This window comes from Schistocerca americana, chromosome 3 (genome assembly GCF_021461395.2).
Source record: "Schistocerca americana isolate TAMUIC-IGC-003095 chromosome 3, iqSchAmer2.1, whole genome shotgun sequence".
NCBI classification, from domain to species: domain Eukaryota; kingdom Metazoa; phylum Arthropoda; class Insecta; order Orthoptera; family Acrididae; genus Schistocerca; species Schistocerca americana.
Genome location: NC_060121.1, coordinates 627,987,072 through 628,012,615, shown reverse-complemented (window position 1 = coordinate 628,012,615; position 25,544 = coordinate 627,987,072). Strand labels below are relative to the sequence as shown.

Here is a 25,544-nt window from a genome sequence, read left to right as displayed (position 1 = left end):
ATATTAAAGACCTTAATGGTATCATCATTAATTAATCTTCTCTCAATATATCTCCTGTTATCACTTTTCTCATGAGATTTATCTAAAGTGAATTTAATTGCTTGATGATCAGAGAAACCTGTATCCAATACCTCAGATTTAAAGCCACATTTTGATTTGTCGATGAATATTTGGTCTATAGTACTTTCACTTTTGCTGCTGTATCTGGTGGTATCTTCTACACACATGTCCATATTGTATGTTTTTAGTAGGTTAACAAGTTTTTGCCCTTTTTTACAGTTGTCCTTGAAATTATTATTGATATCCCCAAGCACAATTATGTATTTTGACTGACTGTTTAGATAGTTCAGAAGTTTTCCAAATTTTCGGAGAATAATTCAAAATTGCCAGATGGGGACCTATATACACATGCAATTACAATTTTACTATCTGTTAGTTCACATACACAATATAAATCTTTTTCAATACAATAGCCTAATTTCCATTGATTTAATACCTGTTGTTACATATATATTTGTTCCATCCCCTCTAAATGTTTCCCTCCAAAAGCTGGTGATCAGCTGGAAGTCTGAAATCCCAACTGCACATTTTTTGAGTTCTTGTTGCCAGTGTTCAGTTATTCACAAGACAGAAATCTCCTTCAATGAACCTTTCAAAAGGACCTCTAGCTCATATAGCTTATTGGTTAAACCCTGTACATTATGATATACGAGAGTTAAAGAATTATTCACTTCTATGAGAGGTATGTTACTTGCTTGGTTACTTCTTTGAAGAGTAGGCTCTAGTCTTTTTGCTTCTGATCTGATTTTCACCTCCTGGGGGTCCTGGACTTCTTCTTGGCTATTTTTTCTGCAGTGGATTGGGCCATAAAAAATCGTTCATATGTTGTTTGGATGCTAACTTCTGCCCGGTGCTTTGTCGTGATATATTGTTTTTAACTTCTGTCCACTCTGTACAGCTTCCTCCTCAGTCTTTTTACATGGTGATATTGTCTTCTGTGCTGGTTCCCTGCCCTTTTTTCAGTCCACCGAAGGCATATTTGCTGTTAACTTTTTGATTTCTTCCTCTGTGATTTTCATATACTGTGGTGATACTGTCTTCTGTGTTGCTTTCTTGTCACTTGTTCATTCCATGGTATGCACATTTACTGTTAATTTTTTGGTTTCGTCTTCTGTTATTTTCCCATATTATAAGCATACAGTTTCGTTGAGTGACTGATCTGCCTGTTGCAAGCAGTTAACAGAGAACAGTGACAGTGTGATGGGCTGAATCATGGCTGAATAATGAAGGTTCCTGCATAGTTTTTCCTTCCCTTTCAGCACCAAATGAAGCCCATGCTGTGTATAATCAGTCCTCCTTATAAAGAGATTTACATCCAGTACCTTAGCGTGACTGTACTGGGCAACATATTCCATCAAGAACGTGTTCATTTTGTATATTTTGTCGTTCCAGTCCACTCTGTCATATCGGTAGGGTACTGTACACAGCATCACTTTAGTGTTCATAGATTTTATGAGTATAATGTTCACAGTGCATTGGTAATCCTTGATATCTGATACTAGATCATTTGTTCCAGCGCGGACAATAACACAGTCAAATTTACTGAAATCCTTTACCTTTTCTTCAGTGTTATTAACAACATATTTCAATGGTGTGTTTGGTTTAACAACAGACATCGCAAAATATCTTGGTGGAAGTGTCTGATTTAATAAACTAGTGCAGTGTCATCCATGACTATCAGAAACAAGATAAGATAGAAACAAAATTATGTCTCTTGTATCTGCATGCTTTCCAGTACTTAAAACTTTCTTGTAGCTGTCGTTATTTATTTTACAGGAGTTACTAAATACACTACTTCTTGATGATGGCAGAGCACTTTGTTACATTCATAGTATTATAATCATTCCCTCCTGGATTTTCCATTACTCTTACTTCTGGCTGTACAAAAACTAGTTATATAATGTTTGGCTTCCTATTAGCCGTTATTCAACTTTACAAGTCAACATATGTGGACGTGTCTTTAAATTTTAAAAGTCTAAACATCTCCTCCTATTATTCTTTCCCCTCTTTCTTCATATGGAGAAAATCTCTTCATTATGAATTATGTAAGATACGTTTTATACATTAGGGTACTTTCACTGTGTCTCTCATTTCATGTGCTCATCAGTATGTAGTCTTCTTAGCAGTTACTGATGCATTTATTCTAATCTAATATCTCGGTTACACACTTTATATCTCAAAGATTTAAATCCTGAGCTCATCAGTATGTAGTCTTCTTAGCAGTTACTGATGCATTTATTCTAATCTAATATCTCTGTTACACTCTTTATATCTCAAAGATTTAAATCCTGTATTCAAAAGCAATAGATGAAACATAGTCCTGTAGACATTACTATTGGCTAATGCTTGAGTCTCCAAGTTTCACGTGTGGCTATCCTTTTAACTTCATATTACATTACATTAGCCATATTCTATGAATCTCAAGGAGAGTGATGTCTGGGATATGAAAAGAAGTTAAGGATATATATGCTTAATTTAATTCAAGTATAAAACAATGAAATGATTTTATATTACTGTATTACAGTGCTTATTCTAATTACATGTCAATCTTAACCATTAAATTTAAGAGTTTCTGTGAAGATGCTCTTCAATACAGAAGAAGTTGCCCAATGAACTTTTTTTTATTATTTTTTCTAATTTTTTGTATTTATTTATTTATTTTTTAATTCGGTTAAACTCCACCAGATTTCTACATGACATTTAAGGTGCTCTAGTAGTTTGTTGAATACATGTGTACTCATGCTAATGTTAACACCTCAGAGTTTTCACAGAGGTTGTTTTTCAATCCTAGTGTTATATTCTTGATTTTCACCATTTCTCATGAGAGAATACTTGGTAATGGCAAAAGACATTACTGAGTTGTGAATTAGTTATCAAAATATCTAGTTTTTTGACAAGATCTCTGCAGGACATTCTTGAATTAACACCAGATATTATTCTTATAACACATTTCTGCATTCTGAAAATACTGTCCCTCTAACCTGAATTTCCAAAGAAAATGATTCCATAGCTTATTATTGAATGGAAACACATGGAATAAACTATTAACTTCATTGTACTTCTGTATTAGTAATCACATGTACTGCAAACACAGCTGAACCAAGACTAGGCAGTAGGTTTCCCAATTGAGGTTATGGTGTATCTGTAATCCTATCTCTGACTGCTTCAAATTCTGAGTTCCTGTCATTGCATGATTAACATGGAACTGGTACAAATTACTTTCTGTTGTTCAGATAAGATAAAAACCATTCCATAGTATTTTAACTCTTGCACTAGGATATCATGGTTCACACAATCAAAAGCTATAGCTAATTCACAAAATATTCCAATGGTCTATCTCTAATGACCTCAATCACAACATGAAAATAAACTTGAATTTCCTTTCTTTATTCCCAATGGTAGCAATTTCCAATTTATTTGTTCTAATATGTCATCTGTCAAGGTAAATAAAGCCATTCAGTTCACATTTTCTAAACCCAAACTGTATAAAGTGTACTGTACATTATTTTGTCACAAGGTTTTGAAAATACTGACAGCAATGAGATCAGTTGGTAATTCTGTACTTACATTTTGTCTACTCATTTGTGAAGTGGCTTGACAACGGTATGTTTAAGTCTGTGCAGGAAAGTACTACTATGAAAAGATCCATCACACAAGTAACACAACATATTATTAAGTTCAGTTGAACAAAATGTTGCCGCTTTGTAACTGCACTCAAATCCAGATACAAAAGCAGGGTCATCAATGAAATGCAACACTTAGTACTGAAAGCAATTTCTTACAAACACCAACATACGAGAAGAACAGAACAGATCAGAATTGAACTTCTGCATAAAGAGTGCAGTTATTCATACAAACATGCAACATTGCAGAATGCTGGTATTTATACAAATGTAGAATATTCCAGAATATACAAACTTACAAACATAAGATATTTCAAGAAGCTTCCAGAAATGATAAATACTAAATAATAAATAATTGCTAGTGGAGTCTGAACCAGTGATTCACGGCACACAAGCCCACGACACTAGCCCCTACTCCATGCTCCTTGCACCAAAGCTCAAGCATTATTACTGAACAATGTATTACTGAATTCAGCTGAACAACATTTCATTATTTTACTGCTCATTTCATCATGACTACCTGAATATTTATATTCATGAGAGTTGATAACACTGATAACTTCTTTTGGAGATGTTAGATGTTGTTGAATTTTTCAGACTTGTATGGAATGGTTTTCTTAGGAATGGTAGGCTGTCTGCTAGGGAATTGTTCAAATCTAAATTATATTCCACTGACAGAAAGAAATTATTAAAAGTTTTTTGCAAATTTAGGGCTGTCTTTGATCAGTTCATTATCTACTATGGGAATGGGATCGGTAATAGGGATATAGAAAACTTAATTCCCATATATGTCGTAGCTCATATATATTTACACTTGACACTGCGTCCATACGGAATGAAGTATAACAAAGAACTGACGGATGTAAACTTAAGATGGAGACTTGACAGAGCACTTAGAGTTCACAGATAGTAAGTTTTGTAGTCGATACGAACTATCGACGCCACACAGCCCCCCGCCCCCCCTGCAGTATAGTATGGATGTCCAAGGGTGAGGGCGTGCAGGTGTCAATGTCGGTGGAAATCATGCATGTAAGCAGGTGCACTGCAGGTACTTCCATTTCGAACGAGGTGGGTTGTGCAGGTGGAGCGGCGAGAGGCAGGTGCACTTCATAGTCAGTCAGCCACTGTGGCTGGATGAGATGCGGGCTGCCCGGGAGTAAGCGGGCAGGGCAGTCGACAGCATGGTGGAGGCATGTGTGGACCTTAAGTGGATCGATCCCTTCATTGAAATGAAAGCACATAGAGATGCTCAGTCACACTCACGCAGGAGTGTGAGGTAGTGTGCAATGTTGACATGAAAGGGACCATCCTATGGTGAGACCTCGGTATCTGTCAAAAGAATGAGCACTCGGTCGTTGAACATCATAATAGAAATGTCGTTCACTCAGTGCAGTAGCATGCTGCAGGACAAACTGATAGTAGGTGTGTGTGTCTCTGATGTTGGAGGTGAGGGCGCGAAACCTGCACAGGGTGGAATAGGGGGCGAGGTCGGGAAACCAGCGAACAGTGGCGAACAGTCTTTGGCAGAAGAGGTATGCGGTGAGGTTGATGGGAGAACGTCTTCATTCTCAATCAAGGATGGATCATCTGCAGAGTCCAACTGGGGTGGTGTGATATCATCAGGGTCGACTAAAGCCGGTTTCAGGCGATGCAGAGAAACTGTCTATGTGCAGTCTTTAACCATGATATCAGAAGTCGTGTCCCCCCACTGCAGGACCTTGTAGGGGCCAAGAAAAGGAGGTTGAAAAGGCTGCCTAACTGCATCATCATGCAGCATGATGTGGGAGCAGTCGGAGAGTGCAGTGGGTACGTAAGCCTTGGGCTGTGAGTGACTGATGGGTGGGTGCAAATGCGTTTGTTGAAAATGCGTGCGCATCAGGCTAATGAAATCTGCCGAGGGGAGAAGATCCTCGCTAACTTGGGGAAGAATAAGTTCCCCTGGTAGGACGAGATTCTCGCTGAAAACAAATTCAGATATAGTCCCCTGTAGGTCAGGTTTATAGGTCGAGCATGGACCAAATAGCACCCACAGGAGAGCTTCCGACCAGAGACAATCATGGCATTGAAGGGCTGCCTTGAGGGTGCGATGCCATCTCTCCACCAACCCATTGCTTTGTGGGCGATAGGCAATAGTGTGTATTTTTTTAATACCACAGATATTTCAGAGGATGGTGAAAAAGGAGGATTCGAACTGTCCACCCTGATCGGTGGTGATAGTGGTCAGGCACCCGAAATGAGTGATCCACAAGCCAATGAAAGCCTTGGCTACTGTCTCGGCAGTAATGTTACGGAGAGGGACAGCCTTGACCCAGCGAGACAAATGGTCGATAGTTGATAAGCTATATCTATGGCCCTCTGAAGGAGGGAGAGGTCTGATCAGCTCAATATGTACGTAATGGAATCATCCTGTGGGAATGTTGAACTTGCCCAGAGGCGGCGAGGTGTGATGGCTGATCTTGTTGCTCTGGCAAGGGACGCAACTGCATGCCCAGGCTTGACAGTCCTGTTTGATATTCTTCCAAACAAAACGTTCTGACACAAGGCTTGTGGTAGCTCAAATGCCCGGGTGGGCTAGGCTATGCAGGGTGTCGAAAACCTGTCGGTGCAGCCTGGGTGGGAGCAAAATGGGTAGGGTGCTGGTCGAAGAATCACACCACACCTCATCGGAAACGTGAAAACAAGTGATGTTTGTGGGTCTCATAGGAGAGCCTGAGAATCTTCGTCAGAAGCTTGGAGGCCAGATCGGAAAGATCAACGATGCGGGAAACAGCACTGATCCGCAAGAAGAAATCTGGAGTGACATTATCTGCACCCTTGATGTAACGGACGTCTGTTGTGAACTGAGAAACTAGGTCAAAGTGGTGGTAATGTTGAGAGGATGGGTCCTCAGGTGGGTTGCAGAACCCTTCAGCCAGTGGTTTGTGATCGGTGAGGACAAAAAACGAACGTCCCTCGACGTCGGGGCAGAAATGTTTGATTGCCCCATAAACAGCAAGGAGCTCTCTATCAAATGCAGAATATTTTCTCTGAGCCATAGATAGTTTCTTGGAGAGGAAATGAAGGGAAGAAACCTTGTTGCCCTTGCGTTGTTACAGCAAATCGGTAGGTAGTTTGGCAGACCACACAGCCCATAGCATGGCGTCAGGCATGGTATGCTGGTTCACGAGCAATCAAAGGCGGTGCCAGAGTTATGAGTGGGCGCACTCTCCCAGGCGCTCCTCGTAGAGAATCTTGATTATTAACTCTTGTGGCGAGCAGGTAAGTCATTCCATTATAGTCTTCTTTGCGAACTCGTATTTTGGTGCAGGCGGCGGCAAAAGGAGCAGGTCACAAATCAAATCCAAGTGGTTGTGGAGGTGTGTGACGAGGCAGAGGAACTTTGAGTTGTCCTCAGATACATGATGTAACTCGAACAGATGCTCGATGAGCGTGAACCACGATGCGGGGTTGTCCTCGTATAAAGGCGGTAGCTTCAGCAGGTAGGCAGGAAGGGGTGATGACGACAGGTTCAGTGTCTCCTGGGGTAGCGGCTGAACTGAGGTTAAGTCAGAGGCCGGTGCAGTAGGCCCGGATTTAAATCAGATGAGTGAATCCATAGTAGTAGCAGCTGGCATAGTTGACTGTGTGTCACGAAAACACGGGGTGGCAGGCACGGACGGTAGCGTGGAAATGGGCGGATGGATGGCAGACACAGGCGGTGTTGTAAGAGCGGGCGGATGGACGGCACACGAGGGGGGCCTGGAAACTAGACCATGAGTGACAAGTGCTGGATGGAAACAACCCGCTTCCGGAACAGGGCGAGAGACTGGCGCAGCAGACACAGGCGGTGCTGTGGGAGCGGCAGGCGGTTGAGCGACCGGAAATGGGGACTTACGCAAGTGAGAGGAAGAGCACGGGAGGTTGAGAATGCCACCTGTGCGGAATCTGTCTGATGCATAACATGCCTGTAATGCATGTGGCGGGCCACTGAGGCGAGGTAAGGGGTCCATGTTATTCAAAACACTGAATAGTGCGTGTAAATTGGACACAACTGGAACACCACATGTGCGGAACCGATCCAGCACGGTTTTTAGTAATGGCGGGGTTGCACATGGCCTGACAGTAACTGATGTAGCATGCTGGTGGGTGGCTAAACATGTGTTTGAATGGAGATCACTTTGCTCTTGAAACACTCGGTATGAAGAGAAACAGTTCGAAATATTGTTCAGTACACATTTCACTGTCGGATAGGCATAATCTGGTGACGCGAAGCCTGAGTCCATTGTTCGCTCTAACAACATAGTTGTCGACCGTTGAAAACTAATGAGTTTAGCACATGGTGTTGGTTGAGAATGCGAATCACTGTGCATAAATGATGAATACGCCATTGGCGAAGAAATGATAAAACTCAGTGAGCAGAGTTATGCTTCCACATATTTGAACAAGGCATTGTTTGGCGTGGTCATTGCATAGTGCATATAACCTGTTGCATAAACACCAGTGTGGGAGACATGAAACATGAATGAACTGTGGGGTCACCACTATGGGAACAGGATCGGCAATTGGGATATAGAAAACTTAATTCGCATATATGTCATAGCTCATATGTATTTACATTTGGCACTGCATCCATACAGAATGAAGTATAACAAAGAACTGACTAAAGTAAAATTAACATGGAGGCTCGACAGAACACTAGAGTTTAAAGAAATTTCTTCATTTTCTTGTTTTGTGTTCCCCATCTTTTTTTGCTATGGTCCAATAGAGGAGCTTATTTTGTCTTGAAAGTAATACATGTTGATGCTCTTACACCTTTGCTTAGAATTTTACAGAACAGTTTGTAAAGTGATTTAACTGTGTCTTTATCTATGTCCCTTGATGCCAAGTACTGTCTTCTTTCAGTTTTTCATGATATTCTGATCCCATTTCTAATCCAGGAATTAGTTGTATTTAACCTGCTCCCAATAATTACTTTCTTAGAAAAACAGTTTTCAAAGAGGGCCTATGACTTTTTATTAGAACACATTACATTTTTCATACACCAGGTGTGCTATGTACATCTTTCCAACATGTATTTTGCAAATTATTCTCGAATTCCTGAGTCCTTTTTTCATTTATTACCCTTATTGTTTTCTATTATTTTTTTATTTTTATTTGTGCTATGTACTCTGTTACTGAACAGTGGCAGCTGACCAGCATGGGCTGAGAAACTGTTAACTAAGGGGATCGTGCTATAACTTTGCAGTCTCAATTCAGCTGTAAAAATTTTACCAATAATGGTGCTGCTGGTTCCCACTACTCTTGTACATTGTATGAACATTCTAGATTACATGAAATGGTAAGGGACTTAAGTAAAACTACAGAACAAGAGTGCTCTAAAAAATTAAATTTAAGTCCCCACTAAATATTATCTCATTGTGCTTGGAAGTCAAAATGTTTAATAATGTACCAAGTTGTTTTATAAATAATTAAAAATTACCAGGTGGAGCCCTGTATATTGTGACTATTATTATGACTTTCCATGAAACTCTACTTCAGCAGCATAAGCTTTTAAATGCTGATCACTGCAAAAACTGTGAATATCAACGTTTTCCAATTTATATCCCTGTATAATGTAAGTGAGAACTCCTCTTTTCTCCATACCTGATCTGCAGTAACTTGATCCTAAGTTATTGCCATCTATATTCAGTATTCCTGTGCCTGCTGTCAAATGATGTTCAGAAACATGTATCTACATGATTTGTAGGCTGTAATTCATCTAAAGAAACTGGAAGTTAATTGTCAATAAAAATCTTCCAACTGTGTGACCACATTATCAATGTGTAAAATTTTCTGACATTTCGGCCACTGTTGCAGATGGCTTTCCTCAGGGTGTTTTTGCTGATTAGCTGAAATGTTAGAAATTTTACACATTGAGAATGTGACCACATACTCAGAAGAATTTTACTAACCATGACAACAGCCTCAAAAGCCATCATTTAACAATGTTAACTTAGAAGTTCACTGATATTATTTTTTAGCCCTCTAACGTTTTGATGTAATATACTTATTTTAACCTTATTTTGTCTTAACATATTTCAAACTCAAAAATTTCATTTATATACACTTCTTTTAATACTGACAGCCTGAAATCTGCCCTAAAAACCGTTCTGCCCTGACAGCAGTTAACACAAGGATACACCCTTGAGTATTAATGTTCCACCTAAAACGTGTTGCTATCAATCCAGCCATTTTCTCTTTCCTATTCCTGTTGAGATGTAGACCATTCTTTGTAAAACCCCACCTGGCAACAGCACCCACACAAACTAAAACCAAGTCCATCTCAGTATCTGACAGAAGCAGTTGGTCTGACTCCATTTTGACTCAACTCACAGGGCTATTCAACTAGGGCCAATCATAACAAATAAAAAAAATTAAAAAAAGGAAGAATTCAACATTTGTATGACTTGTTGCTGAAACTATCTTTGTGTCTCTTCAGTTCATGGAGCAGTTTAAATTAAGATAACAAACTAGTTTACGCCTGTCGCCTTTCAGAACTTATATTTCTATTTAAATAAAGGATAATACTGCTGATAAAATTCTTAAAATACTTTATTTCTTTTGTTTATTTATTTTACATCTGCTTACTGTATAGGTCTGGCAGTATCATACATTAATTTCCTAGCTTCATATTCTGAAGGTATGAAATGTGGTTTTTTGTTTCCAGTTCGTTCTAGTGGCAAATCAAGTGCCCGGTTGTCAGTGCTGAATGCAAGCTCTTCAGCATCTGGCTCAGACAGTCCACCAACATCTTTGGGACACACACCATCAGAACACCCACCTGTGCCAGTGCCTGCAACAAGGTCACGCCACCTGAAGCACAAGAAAGAACTACACAAATTGAACTCTGCAGGTACTGAAGCAATCTCATGTAATAATATCCATTGCGTCAATTTCCTTTTTCATAGTTACATTCATGAGCAATTAAATTGGAGATACCTGTTATGATAACTGTGACACTATGTAATATACGCTCATTGAGACACAAAAAGGATAGGTTAGCTATTCTGATCCATGACTGCTTATTTGCCATCTATAACACATGGAAGTTGACATAAGTGTGTTTTCACTGCAAACATATTCAATTGCATACCAATTGTGCCCCTTAGAATTGAGGTTAGGAAGCCTGAGAGTGATCCTTCTGGCATAAATAGGAAACAATGGGCTGGTGCATTGTCTTGCTAGAAGTATTAGTTGCCTCCAGGGTGCTGCAAGAAAACAAATGGATGCAACTATTCAGACAATCAGTTCTGGTATCATTAATCACTAACAGACAATAGCAAATGCATCAAAGACTTCACTTGACATTATATAAACATCCCTCATGTGAGAATAACTTCACCTCCTATTTGAATAATGCCTTGTTAGCAAATTGGTTGCATCACATCATGTAGTTTCCCCATACTTGCATCCTTTCATTATCATATACTAACATGACTCATCCATCTGTGATACCTCTTTCCATTCTTCAAGCACACAGCAGTATTGTTCTTGCTCCCCAAACACCTTTGATGTGCATGAATGAATATAGTGCAAAGCTCTCTGTATCCTATAATGAAGAGATGGTTCTGGATGATGCAATTGGTTGCTGTTTGATGATGTGCAGCATTGTGGTTTGCTACATTGTGATCTTTCCATCCACTATTATGATCCACAATAGTTGACAGCAGCTCTGTTTTCAACACAGTGTTACCCATGGTAGTTTTTCCTGAATTGAATACCACAGTACACCTCTAACTTGGCAGCACAGAAAAAGCACAGAGACTATGTGATCTGAGAGATGGAGATCCGTATTCATTGTGGAGCCAATATCTGGCCCCAATAAAAGTTGCTATTTCATGTGCTGTGGTAACAGGTCATCCCCCCCCCCCCCCCCTGCTCTCTCTCTCTCTCTCTCTCTCAAAATGCGCGCGCGCACACACACACTCACACACACACACACACACACACACACACACACACACACACACACACACAAAATCAGCTATCTCTCATGCAACTGCTCATGTGTGTAATGTTTCATGTATTCTGTAAATTTAAAAGCAGTACTGGCATTCATATAAGAATAATGTAAGCTGTAAGTACTTTATAGAGAAGAGGTGAGAAAGAAAGAACAGATTAGCATAATTCAGTGAAACCACTCACATAGCATATGTAGAAGGGAGGTAGAGGATTTCTGTTATATAACAAGTACTGTTTGACTAATAATATGAGCATCAGCAGCATTTTAGTCATAAGTATTTTTGTAGAAATTACAGAGGTGCTTTACATTCACTACTGAAGTAAAAATGTAAAGAATAAGGGTAGACATCCAGAAAGATGAGGTAAAAGGGAGGAGCCACAGTATGCTCAAAAAAGACTACTACCCACAAAATGCAAGGATCAGGATTTGAATCAAATCATAGTCTTTCACACAGTCATAGCCTGCCAGAAAATTTTGTAACAGCCCACACTCCACTTCAGAGTGAAAGAGTAATTATGGAAGTGGATTCCTTGACTGTGGCTAAGTCACTTCCCTGTGACATTTTTTTCCATGGCTGTGAATCTGGCATTATGTGCAGATGAGTGTAAAAAGTACACATAGGAGAGAAGTACTGACAAAATTAAAGCTTATGAGAAAGTTGTGAATTTTGCTTCGAAAGCTCATTTGGTAAGATCATTATCCACAAAAGAGCAGATTCCAGATCTGAGCCTCATCTGACACACAGTTTTAATGCTTGCTTTCCTTTCAGTGCTGCTCTGCATTGTGTACTGTTTGCCTGGCATAATAATGTTTTCTCTTACATAGTATTTTATGATCAATGGACATTCTAAGATCCATATAATGTTACAAGCTTCAAAAGTTATCCATTTTTTACAGATACCTGTAGATTGATTTAAATGTGTGCCTCTTCACAAGTCAGCTTATTTTTATCACCACTGATCCACAGGATCTTCTTCTTGATCTTCTCAACAATATTTATGTTTAATCCTTTATGAAATTACAGGTTACCATTACACAGGTGACACAGTCTTGTGGCAGGTTCTCAACACTTTTAACTTATAGCTCCAGAATGGTGAACTTTGGTCCTCAGAGGGGTGTGCATCTGCATTGAGTGGTACTAGTAGAGGACACACCAATAAAAATCTGTGTATGTTGGTTTCCCATACATACTGAGAATGAGGCATCCATCCAATTTCAGTGGATGTGGACATCAAGAAAGTGTAGGCCATAACCATTTTATATTTCCAATATGACAATGATGTTATGGTGAATGTTATTGAGGTGTTCCAAGAACTCTCAGTTTCCCCAATCATGTGTTGTAATATAACATGGCGAAAAATGGTTTTTTGTGGTGAAGTTTGGGATTTGTAGCATTGCTTAGCACAAGAAAACAGAATACCACATAATACTGTGGATATCCTCCAATCATTCAATCGTAGAAATAAGCTCCAGGAATTCGTGTTCACAACAAGTCTTATTTCGCACGGTAGATGTTCGGCAGTGAACTACATGTAAAATTGACTTAACACTGTCTCATGACTGACGTCAAACTGAAATCCAACTGAGATATTGTGGTGTACAAATTGCCTCTATTTATGAGGGTTGGAACTTAAATAGTGGCAACTATTTATTCACAACCGATACAAAAGAGTTTTGCAACTGTTACTGTCCATCCAAGTTGTCACCAGCATTGTGTAGAATCCGTTGTCAGTGATATTGAAGGCATAGTATATCATTAGAAGAACCTGTTTTGTTGATGGTGCGAATGTAGTGGTCTACTGCCTGTCGGATTTCCGGAACAGTTCTGAAGTGAATGCTATGAAGTGGTTCCTTCATCTTTGGAATCAAATAAAAATCACAAGGACTTAAATCTGGGGAGTATGGTGGATGGCACAGTACTTCCCAGTCCCATCAACCAAACAGAGCAGCCATTGCTTGCGCGGTATGCGCTCCCACATTGTCATGCAAAATGATGGGTGGGTTATGCAGAAAGTGTCGCTGTTCCTTTCGCAAAGCTGGTCACAGGTGATGCTCCAAAAATGAACAGCAATACTGTGCATTGACGGTCTGCTGTGTATAAACATAATGCATTAGGATAACACCATCACAGTCGTACACAAGAATCACCATAACCTTAGACCGCTCCATTTGCACCATCAACAGAACAGGCTCTGCTTACGATATACTATGCCTTCCACATCACTGGCAATGGGTTCTACACAATGATGGTGACTTCTTTGAAGGACAGTAACATGTGCAAACATGTAACTCTTCTATTTCGATTGTGAATAAATAGTTGCCACTATTTAAGTTTCAACCCTTGTATATGATTTTAAACAGTTACTGACATTGTTACATATTAAATTTTTAGGTTTACCAATTAAAAATTTTATATACATCTTCCTAAATTACATAGAAATTTACATGAAATAAAAGTGAATAATTTCATTCAAAGACAGGAAAGAATCTGTTTCTATTAACACTAAAAATTACATGTTTTATCATTACAACAATATATTTCATTAATTTGCTGATATCATTTTACTTACTTAAAGGATAATCATCCTATCATTTTCAGGTGAACAGAAGGATTAGTTTTATTGAATGAAAGGTTGAGATTCAATTAATTAAATTTTGTTTGAGTAAAACTTTTCATTTCTATACAGTCGTAGTTACAACTGCAATAACTAACACCAGTTAAAACAGTATGCTTAATTCTGACTGAAAAATTATCATGTCATATTTATATTATGGATACAATTTTTTTAACTTTGAAAACATAAATATAGCTGCCTTTCAATGACTAGAAATATCGGAACTTTAATTGTTAATTATTCCATAATTACAAAGCAATTTTATTCCTACCATGTGCCTGAAGTGCAAACTGTGATGGTACATCGGCTTTTAACCCAACATGTTTCCTTCATTCTGAATATTGGTGAGGTCCAATGTAAACACTGTCAGGACATTTATTTATTTATTTATTTCGTGTTCCATAGATCCATATGGGATCATATCCCGGGATATAGAACGAGTCAATGTTTTTTACAGATTACTGTTTTGTGCACATATACATTGATCTTATCATTAGGTTAAAGAAACTGTGAAGTTTAGCATATACCCTTACATATTAGTTGAGATACAGGACATCTGAAAGAATATACAGTCATACATAAATTTTGGTATTGTTCTTAAGTTATACAAGTGTCATATACAGACATACATAAATTTGGGTATTGTATTAAGTTACACTGTACTTACAGAGTATGATTAATAAATTGTAGAGGTCACACAGTAAGGTTTAAGCACAAACAAGAGATTCTATGCATTTTTGCTAAGAAATTCATCAATACTGTAAAAAGATTCATCTAAAAGGAACTGCTTCAGATTTTCTTTAAACTTTGGCATGTTTCCAACCAGATCTTTAATGTGCAGTGGACGGGCATTAAAAATCTTGGTACCACTGTATAAAACCCCCTTCTGGACCATGCTTTTCGTTTTTAGCTCATAATGGATATCCAGTTTCCTTCGGGTGTTATAACTGTGGTATGAGCTATTGATTTTGAATAAGTTGCTATTTTTTGAAACACAGCACAGCAGGGAAAAAATATATTGGGCAGGTATTGTAAGGATTTGTAGAGATTTAAATAGATCCCTGCATGAGTGCCTAGGATGTACTCCACACGTAATTCTTATTGCTCGCTTCTGTGCATGGAACACTGTTTTTGCTATTGGTTGATTTCCCCAAAATATTATACCATAGGCCATAAGTTGGTGAAAATAGCCAAAATATGCAGTTCTTATTGTGCTCATTTCCCTAGTGTCTGAAATTACTCTTAAGGCAAACGTTGCTGAGCTTAGCCTTTTGCACAGATCTTGAAATGGTGGTGCCACTTCATTTTGCTATCTATTTGCAGACCCAAGAATTAGGTTCATTTCATTAGTAACATTTGTGTTAGAAGAGAAATGAACATAATTTGTCTTTTTTAGGTTGACTGTAAGGCCATTGGTTTCAAACCAGTTTGTCAAATCTGCAAAAGCTTTATTTGCAGCCTCATTTGACACATTCCCTGAGAGATTATTAACTGATAAAGTGGTGTCATCAGCAAACATGAGTATTTTCCCATATTCTGTACATAGTGCTAAGTCATTTATAAACATGAGAAAGAGCAGTGGGCCCAATACTGAGCCTTGAGGTGCTCCTGGACTAATGGAGCCTCATTCTGAAGATACCTGGCCACCATGCAGTCCTTCCACGCTTACTTTCTGCTTTCTACCACACAGATAGGATTCAAGTCATGTGGCTACGGTTCCACCCATTCCTAGGATCTTGGCTTTACTCAAGAGAATATGGTGACTTACACTGTCAAAAGCTTTTGACAGGTCACAAAACATTCCAACCATCATCATATTATCATTTATGGCTTCCATAACACTGTCAACCCCAAAGGCATGTATTGCATCCACGGTTGATACCCCTTTCGGAAAGCCAAACTGGCTACTGCTGAGGATGTTATATTTACTAAGATGCTCAACCATTCTGCTATGCATCAGTTTCTCTAGTACCTTGGAGAAAACTGAGAGTAATGAAATTGGTCGATAGTTTGTAGCCTCAGTCTTTTCTCCCTTTTTGTAAATTGGTCTAATAAGCCCATATTTTAGCCTGTCAGGAAAAACACCTTCTTCCAGCGATGTATTACTAATATGGCAGAGGACTGTACTTATTTCTTTACAACAGTATTTAAGTAACTTGCTGGAAATTTTGTCAACTCCTGCAGAATTTTTACATTTTAAAGACATAATTATTTTTTCTAATTCCATCACATGTAGTTTTTCGAAGATGCATCTCATCTATTTTGTTAGTTAAGGTGTTATGCAAGTATTTTGTAGCTTTCTTTACAGAACCTTGTCATCCCATTTGGTTGGTGACTGTTAGGAAATGATAGTTAAAGATATTAGCCACCGTTTCGGGAGCATCCACCGAAAGGCTCCCAGTTCTTAAGCTAATCACTTCTTTGGCAGATAGGTTTCTTCCCATCTCGCTTTTAACATATTTCCATATGGTTTTCATTTTGTTATTTGCTTTGTCAATTTCCTTTTTTAATACATACTTTTAGATTTCTGGATCACCTTCCTTAATATCTTAGAGTACACTTTATATTGCCCTATCACTGCAGTATTGTTAGACTGTCTGGCTGAGGCATACAATTCTCTTTTTGTTTTACATGAAATTTTGATGCCCTGGGTAATCCATGGCTTAAATGCAGGGTTACATTGATTTTCTCTGACTCTTTTATTTGGAAACACCTCCTCAAAAAGATTTGATGTTAAATTAATAAATACATTAGATTTTGTGTTGACATCTGCTGAGTTGAATACTTCAGACCAGTCTACTAACTGTAGCTTCTGCCTGTATGTCTCCATTGTTTCTTTATTTATTGGTCTCACATTTTCCCAGATAGCTTTTGGTTTTCTGTTAAGATTTAAATGGGGGATTGTCAGAAGTATAGCATCATGGTCTGACAGCCCATTTAGGACTTGACTGACTGTCAAGCTACTGTGCCTAGACTTATCAACAAACACATTATCAATTAGAGTACTGGAGTGGTCAGTTACCCTAGTGGAAAATTCAACTACTTGCGTTAGATTGTAATAGCTCATTAGTTGCTCCAGCTCCATTCTGTCATAACTTTCATTCAGGAAGTTTACATTAAAGTCACCTAGTATTATGACTGAAATGTTTTTTCTGTACAATTTTGAGAACATTGCTTCAATCTGTTTGAGAAAGATTCCAAGATTCCCTGCAGATGCTCTATAAATTGATAATATGACTACTGATACACTATTTGTTGCCAGTTCTATACCACACACTTCAAAGTGCTGCTCAATACAAAATTTGCTTACATCAAGAGTTCTAAATACTACATTATTTCTAACATAAATCACTGTTCCGCCCCTCTCCATGTTGGATCTGCAATATTGAGATGTTAAACTGAATCTGTCTAAGCACAACATCTGAATACCACAAGTGATATGATGTTCAGTGAAGCATAGTATATCTGGTTGCTTTTCTCTTTCAATATCAATTATGTTTATTAGTAGCTGGTCTAGTGAATTTTTAAGTCCTCTTAGGCCAATGTTCTGATAGAAAATTGTGAGTGGTTTAGTCTTTCTTAAATCTGCACCATTTTTACGATTAGGCTTACTTGGTATCAGGGTACTTTCACTGTGGACATGTAGGCCTACTGTTGGTTTGAGCTTCAGAACTTCTGCTATATCCTCTTCCTCTGCATCTGCATCCTCTTCCTCTGCAATAGTTTAAATTAATTCAAATTATTAATTTGCTGCAAAAGAAAATCTTCAGTGTATTCAAATCCAGATAACCAGAAAATATAAAATCAAAGCAACATATTGATGTTACAGAAATGCCTTCTTTGGGAGAATGGGAATAAGACTGGAAAAAGGATATAGGATCCCAAAGGATTGTGGTATTACAATGCCCAGATGTGTCCTCAGAGTATTTCCAGATAGTATGTTTGAATGAAATCTTCTCAGTTTTCAAGCTAGATCACATCAGACAAAGTTCTACTAACTATTAGTTGTTTTACTCCTGATGACAGTAGTGGAGACAGCTGTTAAAAGATCTAGAATTTTATTTGGCTTGGTACAACCTGAAAACCAAGAATATTTCATTCATGGGACTAGACAGTCAGTCTTTTCTTCTCATCCCATACAGTAAGTCTCCCCTGACCTGTGGTTCTGAGTGACTTTCCCGAAATCTACCCCTTTTCCTAGACCTCTCCAGTCCTTTTCCTTCACCCTTCTTTCTTTGCCTTCAACCCTTCTGCATGAAGATGAAGCCACTGGCCCCAAAAGCTTGCCAATCACAACAGTCTTATGTGTGTGTTCTGCCACAGCTTGGTGAGTAGATTTTTTTATCTATCCAATTAAATAATTTTATCAATAATTGATTGTTTTCATCGTTATGGTCTTCCAAGAGTTTGATGTATGTCTGTAGTCTCATAGATTACACATACTAGCTTAAATGATACTTTGGTTGCCACTTCCCCAATTCTTTTAAACAGTTCTAAGGAATGTTATCCACACCATCAGCCTTGTTTGATCACAAGTCTTCCAGAACTCTGTCAAACTCTGTCTCTAAAATGGATTCTATTTCTTCTTCAGTCACATCATCAAACTCCTGCTTTTAGTTTCACTGAAAATTATTTGAACTTTTCTGTATGCTGAATCTGTCTTTCTGACAGCCATTTCCTTTCTCATTTCTTAATATTTGTCCTGCAGCCATTTTGCTGTAGCTTTGTTGCAGCTCCTACAGATTTCAATTCTAAGTGATTTTTAATGGTGAATACCTTCCTTTTTCTGATTGTTTTTGTGTGAGGGGGTACCCAAAAAACTGAAATAATGCTGCCATAGGCAGAGCTTGTGTAGTATGCATTCCTGTCACTAGGCATGTATAGCACAACTCATTGCCAGCTCAATGCTGACCTGGCTTGTTCTGCTCATCTACAGTGATTGTTTTTATTAGTGCTGTTTTGTTCTTGTTTCATTTTTTATGACGGCAAGTTTCAGTGAACAATGTGCAGCTGTGAAATTTTGTTTTCTACTCAGTAAAAATACTGCTGAAACTGTTTCAGTGTTGAAAACAGCTTAACAATATGACGGTATGGGAAAAACTCAAGTGAATGAGTGATTTGCTCAATTTAAAAATGGCGATATATTGATTGATAATGAACCTCATTCTAGACATCCATCAACTGCCTGAATCAATGAAAATATTGAAAAAATTCGAAGCTTGTGCTCACAGACCATCTACAGACAATTCATCAATTGTTAGGGATTATAGGGTTATCTCAGAGCTTGGTTCAGCAAATTTCAATGGAAGATGTGGGAATGAAAAGAGTAGCTGCCAAGTTTGTTCTTCGGGTTCTGACTGACAATCAAAAGGAATGTCAAGTTGAAACATGTTGTGCTTTAAAGCAACAGCTTGAAACTGATCCAGATTTTTTGGTGATGAGTCATGGTGCTATGGTTACAAAGCAACAGTCAGGCCAATGGAAGGTGTCATCATGACCCCATCTAAAAAAATGACATCAAGTCAAATCAAACATCAAAAAAATGCTGATTTGCTTTTTTGATGCCAAGGGCATAGTTCATTCAGAGTTTGTTCCCCCAGGCCACACTGTCAATCAAACATTTTATTTGGAATTTTTAAGAATATTGCACTACAGTGTTCATCAAAAGAGACCCATTTTGTGGCAGACAGAAGACTAGTTCCTCCACCATGACAACACACCTGCACACACAGCCATTGTTTCTGTGTGAATTTTTCTTGTTTCCATCCATGAAAGAGGCACAAAAGTATACCAGTCTGACAACATTGAAAAATTCAAGAAAAAAAATGAGGCAAGAGCTGTCAGTTATTTCTAAAGATGATTACAAAAAATGTTTCAAACACTGGAAACACTGGTGGGACAAATGTATTAGTTGTAACTGAGAGTATTTTGAAGGGGATAAGATTGTTTTGTAAACAATTTAAAAATAGAAGCAAAATATTTGGCTTTAAAAAAATGCAGTTTTTTCTGGGTACCCCCTCACATTTCCTTCTTTTATTAAACAACTGAATTACTTTTTTCTGTCACCGAAGTTTTCTTTGCTGTTATCTTCCTCGTATCTATATTTGTCTGTCTGATTTCTGTGATTACTTCTTCAGCTGAACTACTTAACTGACTACTGTAATATTCATTAGCATGGTATGTATGGCCTTAGAGAACTTCAAACACACTTCACTGCTTCTCATTATACATATACACAGGTTCTTCCTATAAAATGACTTTTATCTTAATAATATGAATATTTATATATGTGTTTGGAGAGAGAGAGAGATTGATTTTTGATAGAGATTTTTACTTTAACTCATAACTGGTACCTGAATTTTGGTTGCTGCCTCCTTGAATGATCACCTTCTGCACCAGTTGGTGACGTATTACAATTTGGAGGAAGTTGTTGTTCTTTTATTTTTAAAATATGACTCTGTTGGCTACTTGGCCATATTGTGTATAGCTTTGAGCCCAAGTTTTCATACCTTTTCATACCTAAGGGACCACTGTTGGAAGTAAATAAGATCAAACAGCAATCTGCTTTTCATGAGAAAAGGAGATTGCTTGGCACACAAACTTCCTTCAAACTACACGTCCTGCTACATCAAAATGGGTCACTGGAGTTCAGCACCATACTATTGTACAAGAATATAATCCAATTACTGTAATTAAGAAATTATGAGAGGTTGTTACTTATTGAATGAAAACTATAGAGAATGCATTTCTTTTCCTGTATTTTAGTGAACGTTGTACACTTACAATTCTGTCGATTGATAGATGGCGACGACAATGAAGTTCACCTCCTTTTCCAAAAACAAGATATTTCTATTCTTCACTTTCAAAAAATTTGTATACATAAATGTTTGGCAACTCTTACACGTATGTTACTTTACTCGGTTTTATCACTAAAATATCAATTTTCATTAAATGTAACAGTATATGTTCTGAGCTATGGCCTAGCAACACGTCCTTAACAGTAACTTAAATGTTGTGATTGGCACCTGTCATGACATTGGTCAGCTACTATAATGCACTTTCACCATGAGGCCATGTCAAGAAGTTGTCATCACTATAAACAGGAAGCAAGAAAGGTACAACAACACAATGTTCAGAGCTGGTTCCTCAGAAACCTCCATGAAAAAGTTTTTTACAGCTGCTGACTGTGGGGATCTTATCTCAGTACCATCCATTATCCCATAATATTGAATACAGTATAGAAAGTATATTGTCATTTGGGTATGGTGGAACAGTTTGAACATTCCAAGTGGAAACTGTTTTGCCAAAAGATCCTATGTGTTTTTTCTAGGCACCCTCATAAAATATCACACAACATCCATGCTAACTGTTACACAGTTTTAGCCTATTCATTTTCTTGAGTGTCTTGATAAATGTCTGCAAAATAATACCATGGTGTTCACAGAGTTCTACTTTGGGTGTCAATGACCTTACCACATGTTATGCCTGTCTGTAAATAGGTGAACAGCATTAACTATGGGCCTAAGAGTGACCCCTTCCTTGTGCTTTTTTGGCAATTCATGCAGCCTGGGAGATCTGGTGGCATGTGTATCAATTTCTTCACCACTTCACAACATTTAAGAACTTTCCTGTCTTTCTGAAGATGGACTACATTGGTTCATGACTAAGTTTCAGGTATGTGTCATTCTCTTCTAACTGTTGCATCTTCTGGCAGTAGTCTTCAGTGTTAAGGACCACAGTAACATTTTATTTACTGGCCATTAAGACTGCCAAGTCATCACTCTCATATAATGAGCATAAGACCTGTCATTCCTCCTGGCTAATATTAGATTTCAGTGGCTTAACTTTAAATAGAGCACAGCTGGTAATTAGCTTTACATCATCCACTATATCATGCAAGAGAGGCCTTGTGCACTACATTAATTCATTGTGCTCCATAGTTCCCAATAAAAAACAGAACCTTCAAGAATGTGGATCAAGTCAAGGTATATACACTAACATAAAAAACAAAAAAATCACAACACCAAAAACTAATTAATGGGAAGTAATGAAATTTTGGGAATACATTTGCCTAGGTAGCATATTTAAGTAATTAATGTTGCAAGATCGTAGGTTAATGCAAGCAAGAGATAAGCCATTGCAAATGTGAAATGCTGGTACATTAATAACTGGTGTAACTGCCTGAATGTCAAATGCAAATATGCAAATGTACATGCATGGTGTTGTACTGGTGCTGGATGTCAGTTTTTAGGATACAGTTCCGTGCCTGTTGCAGTTGGTGAGTCAATACAGGGATGATTAATGCTGGTTGTGGATGATGCTGGAGTTGTCATCTGATGACGTGTCATATGTGCTTATTTGGAGACAGATCTGGTGATTAATCATGCCAAGACAACATATCCGCACTCTGTAGAGCATGTTGGGTTGTATAAGTGATATGTGGGGAAGTGTTATCCTGTTGGAAAACACCACCTGGAAAGCTGTTTACGAATAGCACCACAACAGGTTGAAGCACCAGTTAACATACAATTTTGCAGTCTGGGTGTGTGGGATAATCTTGAGAGTGCTCCTGTTGTCGTATGAAATCACCCACCAGACCATAACTCCAGGTGTAGGTTCAGTGTGTCTAGCACACAGACAGGTTGGTTGTAGGCCCTCGACTGACCTTCTAACCAATACAATCACTGGCACCAAGGCAGAACCAACTCTCCTCAGAAAACACAACAAATCTCCACCCTGCTCTCCAACAACCTCTCACTTGACACCACTGAAGTCGGAAATGGCAATAGTTTGGGGTTAGTGGAAGGCATGCTACAGGGTGTCTGGCTTAGGGCTGTCCTTGAAGTAATCAATTTGTAACAAGTTGTTGTGTCACTGTGGTACCAAATCCCAGACGTGATGGTCTTCCCTCTCAGTAGTGCCACGTGACCATCTGAAGCCCGGTTGTCTTGTGAACACTGCCAACAGCAGTCATGTACAGTGGCTACATTTTTGCCAAGCCTTTCTGAAATAATGCAAAAAGTACATCCAACTTCTTGTAGCCCTATTACACGACCTCATTCAGACTCAGTGAGGTGTTGATAATGGTATCTTTTTTGCCTTCAAGATATTTTTGACTAACATCATCTCACCACATCCAATCTCAAAGGTAACAAATTCTCAAGATTGTTACAACATGTACTTAAGGTGAACATGATTTGCATCCTCATAAAGCACTAGTAGTGCCTCTCTTAGGCAGCTTGTGTTTTACTAATAGACATCATCTTTCAGATGTAGAAACACACCTACCAACTTCCTGGTGTTGCAATTTTTCCCCATCAGTGTGTTAACATAAGACAAAGACATCATAGAAATGTAATCTGAGTTTAGTATTAACAACAAACTATCATTATACTACTTAATGCTACTCATGCTTAGCCATCTAAATTTAATTGAGTAACATATTAAGAAACATTCTCCTTTGGAAAGAACATATTGCTTCCTCAGTTGTAGTATATAGCTCTGTTTACCTGCTCTTTATAGCCTAGTATTGGCTGAATACAATGGTTTTTTTCAAAGACTGAGTCCTGTTTACAATACATTTCTACAACAAATGGTACTAGTTGCCACATATGTAACTGAATTTTTCAATCCCAGAATCTAGATATTCAGATAGTTTGTAAAATGATAGGTCAATGGGGTATGTTTTTAATTTTCTTCTGAATCTGTAGGGATTCCCAATGTTAGGCAGGAGCTTCCTGAATATCTTTCTGCCTGAGTACATAACTCCAAACTGAACCCTAGAATAGAAGGCAAAGTCTATATGAAAATTATTTTGTGTGTTGTAAATCATAGTTCAGCTGAAATGGATTATTATTATTGGGACCAAAAACTATTAAGGAGTAAGTAAAGGTAACAATTCAAAGATCCTTAAATAGGCTTCTGCAAGATGTGTGGTTACCTACTTTAAGCAGTTTTCTTGCTGCTTGCTTCTGCTGATAAATACTTTATTTACTTTTTGTGCACTGTTCCCGAAGCTAATCTCATTAGACACCATGGAGTGAAACTATGCAAATTAAGCAGACATTCTGCTCATTAGGTCAACAAAGTGACAGATTCTTCATCTAAGGGCATAACATGCTAAACTGAGCATTTTGATTAGTTTATCTTTCTGTTGACTCCATTTTAACTTGTTATCCAACTGGATCCCAAAAAATTTCACACACTGAGCTTCATTCAGTGTGTCACAATTAATGTCTACTTTCAGTGCTAAAAGTTCATTATGGTTTTTTGACATGACCTAATATGTGCTGTTGTGAGGTTGCAGCTTAAACTGTAGCTGTGAATCCCTGCTCTGTTTCACCAGCAATACCCAGTGTCTGTAAGCATCACATGCTGGAAAAAATTAAGACCTCATCTTTCCACTGCAACAGAACCACTGAATAATTCTTGGATGGGAAGATTAACCACTGTCCTGTGGCATTATTGGATTCCATGTCTCCTTGACCATGGATTAAGTGGTCAAACTCCATTGCTTAGATGTTTTCTTGCACAAGCTAGCATGCAGTTACTATGTCTACTTAATCCCAATCAAATGATGACAGTGTTGATGGCAGAAACAGATGAAAATTAAGTAGGTTTCTGGCATTAAGATCAACTTCATAAATGGTCATATCCTCTGTTTTGCACTGATGTGACAAGTTGGTTGGTTGGTTGATGCAGGGGAGAGGACCAAACGACAAGGTCATCAGTCCCATTGGATTAGCGAGGGATGGGGAAGGAAGTCAGCTGTGCCCTTTCAAAGGAACCATCCTGCCATTTATCGGAAGCATTTTAGGGAAATCACAGAAAACCTAAATCATAACAGCCGGACATGGGTTTGAACCGCCATCCTCCCAAATGTGAGTCCAGTGTGCTAACCACTGCACCTTAGTGGTCTGATTGTTCTTCCTTAAAATTCTTCCCGCACATCCATCACTTCACCCCTCCCCTGGAATATTCCAGATACTGGTGTCACACCTGTATAAGCAGAACACTGTGCCAGCCCCAGCAGTCAGTAGGTTTATTCCTGCTGATGATGGTGGAGACAGCAGTCGAATGCTTGAGAATTCTGTTTGAAATGCACCTTGAAAACTGGGAAGATTTCAATTAGGCATGTCACATCCAGATTTATAAACAGTGACTAGCTGCTTTCAACATAATTAGGCTGACTTCTTCCCCAATCATTCTCTCTCTTAGGGAATACTCCATCCCAAATAGTCTAAACAAGGAAAACAATAAATAGTG

The 25,544-nt window shown here is 38.3% G+C and overlaps 1 protein-coding gene across 1 annotated transcript in view; it reads left to right on the top strand.

Annotated features, from left to right (window-relative positions):
* LOC124606264 overlaps nucleotides 1-25,544 on the top strand; it is a 402,667-nt gene that overhangs the window by 270,646 nt on the left and 106,477 nt on the right. The window contains exon 7 of the mRNA XM_047138242.1: nucleotides 10,369-10,554. Coding sequence (XP_046994198.1) covers nucleotides 10,369-10,554 — 186 coding nt within the window. The remainder of the gene's footprint in view (nucleotides 1-10,368; nucleotides 10,555-25,544) is intronic.